At 36.5% G+C, this 5,427-nt stretch overlaps 1 protein-coding gene across 3 annotated transcripts in view; it reads right to left on the bottom strand.

Moving 5' to 3' along the window:
- LOC107740847 (paired box protein Pax-2a-like) overlaps positions 1-5,175 on the bottom strand; it is a 37,862-nt gene extending 32,687 nt beyond the window's left edge. For all 3 annotated transcript variants that reach the window (XM_016553372.1, XM_016553371.1, XM_016553374.1), the window contains exons 1-3: positions 4,589-5,175; positions 1,676-1,841; positions 441-638 (exon numbers count right to left, since the gene is read on the bottom strand). In XM_016553372.1, coding sequence (XP_016408858.1) covers positions 441-638; positions 1,676-1,841; positions 4,589-4,631 — 407 coding nt within the window. In that variant the 5' untranslated portion in view covers positions 4,632-5,175. The remainder of the gene's footprint in view (positions 1-440; positions 639-1,675; positions 1,842-4,588) is intronic.
- Between the last annotated feature and the right edge of the window lie 252 nt (positions 5,176-5,427).

The following is a 5,427-nucleotide window of genomic DNA, read 5'->3' as shown; positions in this document are numbered from 1 at the left end:
TTATTATTATTATTATTATTATTATTTTATTTTATTTTCTAATAGGTCGAAAGGCGTTAAATGGATTCGTTTTGCATTCAAGTAGAGGTGCGTTTCAAATGTCTGCGGTTTATTTCAATTTAAAGGTTTAAAACTGCGATTAGAAGTTAGTCAAGGTGCGCCAAACAGACCATCGCGAAGTCCTTTTCACCTGAGCTGGTAACCATAGCAACCGTACGCCGCTCAACTACTTTCAGGTAAGATCAAATTCTTGGCAGAACACAAATAGCCTATTGTCAAATAACTTTTTTTTTAATGCAGATTTGCACATCACATTGTTTAAAATGTCTCTACGGAAGCTATAGAGACGCCAAAGACGTTTTCTCTCGAAAATTACTGACAGAGCCAAGAAGTCACTCAGTAACTGGCACAACAGTTATTGTAAAAGGGGGTTTTCTCACCTGTTTATGGAGGAGACGCTGGGGACGGTGTCGTTATCACAGATGCCATCCGCCAGCAGCCTGTCCCGGATCTCCCAGGCGAACATGGTGGGATTCTGGCGTTTATAGTCCGCTATTTTATCCACCACCTTCGGCGTGGCCACTTTAGGTTTGGATCCTCCGATGACTCCAGGCTTTATGCTGCCAGTCTCATAATATCTGCAGAAACAACTGTAAATCTGATTTTCATAACCTGACCAAACCTAATGACAATAAACAACAGATGCGTGCTAACAAAGCCATGAAAATGTTTTATCTAAGCTACTTAACAGGGCCCATAGCAGCACTAGTAGGAAATTATCATATGATTAGAATACTAATTTAAAATGTTGCGCAGCAGGACATTAAACAGCCCATCTGCTTTAGTAACTCACTTATTAATCCAAGATGAAGAAAATATATATTTGAAACGGAATTCTATATGACCAAACAACAATAAGCTAAGCTAAAATCAATTTATGTTAGAAACATTTTTTGGACTAATAAATCAATGTATTAATAAATCCATTATTTATTACATTTAATAAAATGGAAGAGCAATGACTGAACAAGCACATTAGCATTTCTACTTCTGCCTTTTGACCTTGTTTAAATAGCCTGAACTAGCAAATTAATTTTATTTTAATAATTAATCATTTTAAAGGATTCAAATCATTGGTCAAATAATTTATTTTTAAGCATGTATATATAGGCCCTGCCCAAAATAAATTAATTGTCCCTTTTTTTCTATGAAAATAAAAGCCATTTAAAGCATTTTTTTTATAGTCTGAGATGGAAAACAGTTTTGGGAAAGGTAATAATAATAATGATCACAGATCGTTCAAGCTCATTAGAGGTGACTCTTTTGGTTTTGTTGATTTCAAATTGGATAATAATCAGGGAAAAACGCAAACTTGCATGATTCTCAATTGTGTGCTGTTAAGAAGAGCAAATGTTTGCATGTTGGGTGGTTCGTCGTGTGCTCAATATAAAACTATTGCCTGCATGTTGCTAATTCTTATTAATTCAGTGTTTTGTGAGCTCATTAAATGAGAGACTACATGAACATTTCTACTTCTAAAATTTGATTGTAAATTACTGAAGTTTAAAAAAGATTAAAAATGTGAAAAACTACACAAAGCAGTTGAAACACACTTTACATCAATGGATGCGTTGTTCTTTCTGAACTGAGTAAATCTCATGTTGTAGGGTCTCACCTGCCCAGGATCTTGCTGACGCAGCCGTGACTGACCCTCAGCTGTCTGGAGATGTCACAGGGTCGGACCCCTTGATGCGCGAGCTCCACGATTCTCTGGCGCACGACGTCAGGTAAAGGCCTTCCGTTCACGAACATCCCGCCCAGCTGGTTCATTCCCCCGTGCCCTATACCGGAGACAACAGCAACAAACACCCACAACATAACATTACATACAGGCCGTCAGTGACGTGCGTCACATTCGCCCAATTAACAAAAGGCGCGTTCTTATTATTATTATTATTATTATTATTTTATTTTATTTTCTAATAGGTCGAAAGGCGTTAAATGGATTCGTTTTGCATTCAAGTAGAGGTGCGTTTCAAATGTCTGCGGTTTATTTCAATTTAAAGGTTTAAAACTGCGATTAGAAGTTAGTCAAGGTGCGCCAAACAGACCATCGCGAAGTCCTTTTCACCTGAGCTGGTAACCATAGCAACCGTACGCCGCTCAACTACTTTCAGGTAAGATCAAATTCTTGGCAGAACACAAATAGCCTATTGTCAAATAACTTTTTTTTTAATGCAGATTTGCACATCACATTGTTTAAAATGTCTCTACGGAAGCTATAGAGACGCCAAAGACGTTTTCTCTCGAAAATTACTGACAGAGCCAAGAAGTCACTCAGTAACTGGCACAACAGTTATTGTAAAAGGGGGTTTTCTCACCTGTTTATGGAGGAGACGCTGGGGACGGTGTCGTTATCACAGATGCCATCCGCCAGCAGCCTGTCCCGGATCTCCCAGGCGAACATGGTGGGATTCTGGCGTTTATAGTCCGCTATTTTATCCACCACCTTCGGCGTGGCCACTTTAGGTTTGGATCCTCCGATGACTCCAGGCTTTATGCTGCCAGTCTCATAATATCTGCAGAAACAACTGTAAATCTGATTTTCATAACCTGACCAAACCTAATGACAATAAACAACAGATGCGTGCTAACAAAGCCATGAAAATGTTTTATCTAAGCTACTTAACAGGGCCCATAGCAGCACTAGTAGGAAATTATCATATGATTAGAATACTAATTTAAAATGTTGCGCAGCAGGACATTAAACAGCCCATCTGCTTTAGTAACTCACTTATTAATCCAAGATGAAGAAAATATATATTTGAAACGGAATTCTATATGACCAAACAACAATAAGCTAAGCTAAAATCAATTTATGTTAGAAACATTTTTTGGACTAATAAATCAATGTATTAATAAATCCATTATTTATTACATTTAATAAAATGGAAGAGCAATGACTGAACAAGCACATTAGCATTTCTACTTCTGCCTTTTGACCTTGTTTAAATAGCCTGAACTAGCAAATTAATTTTATTTTAATAATTAATCCTTTTAAAGCATTCAAATCATTGGTCAAATAATTTATTTTTAAGCATGTATATATAGGCCCAGCCCAAAATAAATTAATTGTCTCTTTTTTTCTATGAAAATAAAAGCCATTTAAAGCATTTTTTTAATAGTCTGAGATGGAAAACATAAAGGATTCAAATCATTGGTCAAATAATTTATTTTTAAGCATGTATATATAGGCCCAGCCCAAAATAAATTAATTGTCTCTTTTTTTCTATGAAAATAAAAGCCATTTAAAGCATTTTTTTTATAGTCTGAGATGGAAAACAGTGTTGGGAAAGGTAATAATAATAATGATCACAGATCGTTCAAGCTCATTAGAGGTGACTCTTTTGGTTTTGTTGATTTCAAATTGGATAATAATCAGGGAAAAACGCAAACTTGCATGATTCTCAATTTTGTGCTGTTAAAAAGAGCAAATGTTTGCATGTTGGGTGGTTCGTCGTGTGCTCTATATAAAACTATTGCCTGCATGTTGCTAATTCTTATTCATTCAGTGTTTTGTGAGCTCATTAAATGAGAGACTACATGAACATTTCTACTTCTAAAATTTGATTGTAAATTATTGAAGTTTAAAAAAGATTAAAAATGTGAAAAACGACACAAAGCAGTTGAAACACACTTTACATCAATGGATTTGTATATATATATATATATATATATATATATAGTAGTCTATATATTCTGTCTCTAAATCCATTGTAGATGTAATACAATTGCGTAAATATAATATTTGCGTAAAAATATTGACGTAAAATATCATATTTTGCGTAAAATAATTGACGATCAGTAGCATTTTTAAAGCATTTCACAAATTCTCTATAGGGTCAAACAATTTAACATTTATTTTCCTCTATATGTTTTCTAGTGATGTACATTAAACTCCTGTCCGGGTTGTTGAAACAATGCTGGGGTTTGTTTCTCGTAGGTGAGCGATTAAATTACACGAGCATTTATTGTTTTCATTCCCTAGATATAAATAATTAAACAGTTTTGTTTGATCACATTACATATTGTTATTCTCAATTGATTGTTTTTCTTAAAACATTCCATTTTAATTCAATTGAAAGTCCAAAGCTTGATGCAGAAGCATTAAGCAATTTGTTTTGTTATGTTACATATATTATATATATAATGTACAGTTTTTGCTTTGAATAATCATGAATATTTACTACAGTGAATCGAAGTGGAATGTTCCCAATATTCTCAATATTTTGATCTTTTTTTAATTCCTTGCATTTACTTTTTTTTTTGTTGTAAATAATAATGCAGCAAACGCATGTTTTAATTTCTTCACCACACGCCGGCACGTTTATCTCGATTATTAACCGAGTTCTTTATGTTTCCATTTTCTATGGTTTTATTTATTATCTTGTTTTTTCCTAAATGCAATATAAGAACAGTGCAATTTTTATCTTTTTATCCGGAAGCCTAATAATTTCCTGTTCCAGTGAGGATCTTAATTGGCTCAAATGTGAAAAACATTCTCCAGATAAACTCCAGTGTAACTCACGGTGCATGGCGGAGAAGGGGTCTGCCTTACAGTGAATATCCATCGGATAACAGAGAAAAGACCGATAATCAACTGAAGTCGCCGTCTCGTCTTTCTTACGCACAGAACAACTGAAAGAAACGAAGATGTAAGGTGAATCCAGCCGAGGAGAGGGGAACTTCGGAAAGTTGCAGATGGACGCAGGATTTGTCAGGTGTCAGACATGACCGTATGTTCTAGGTCAGAACAAATTGCTCTCAAAGCAATAAATGCTTAAATGTTTTCAGCACGCATGCTTTCCCCAGAACTCATTTTCCAGCGTTGGTCCCATCCATCCGCGTGTTAGTATCTCTTATATCCCGGTGGTCTCGGTTAGCAGGTGCGGGGCTGCCGGGTTTGGGTTCTGCGCATGGATGACAGATAGCAGAACCATTGGAGACTGCGGGTTTCCTGTGCCCAGCTTTCCCTCAATAACAACCCGATGCGTTCGCCCGCGCGCACGGCCCGGGACTGAAGGACTTGGGTCGCTCGTGTTGGTTTGTAAAAGCTCCAGCCCCCTTCTTTACGCAGACCCCCTTTCGCCACTATGGATGAGTGTATCAGACAAAGGCAGTAGATTCCAGCACTTTGTGATTCGCTCAGATGAAGCTCCATCCGCCTGTCACTCCAAAAGGGGAGGGAGAAACTCGGCGCCTCTGAATGAATGAGAGTTTAGTGGAAATTGAGCGAGGATGAAAGCTAATCATTTGCTTTTCTTTGTGATATAATCGTTTACGACTTATGAGGAATTCTGTCAAATCAGAATTGCGTATTGTCTTCCATGTTCGCAATGAATCGTATAAATTCTGTAACGAATAACA

The sequence above is a fragment of the Sinocyclocheilus rhinocerous genome, unplaced genomic scaffold, assembly GCF_001515625.1.
Source record: "Sinocyclocheilus rhinocerous isolate Xijiao unplaced genomic scaffold, SAMN03320098_v1.1 scaffold1908, whole genome shotgun sequence".
In the NCBI taxonomy this organism is placed as follows: Eukaryota; Metazoa; Chordata; class Actinopteri; order Cypriniformes; family Cyprinidae; genus Sinocyclocheilus; species Sinocyclocheilus rhinocerous.
Note: the sequence above shows the minus strand (reverse complement) of the source record. Positions and strands in the feature narration are given on the sequence as shown.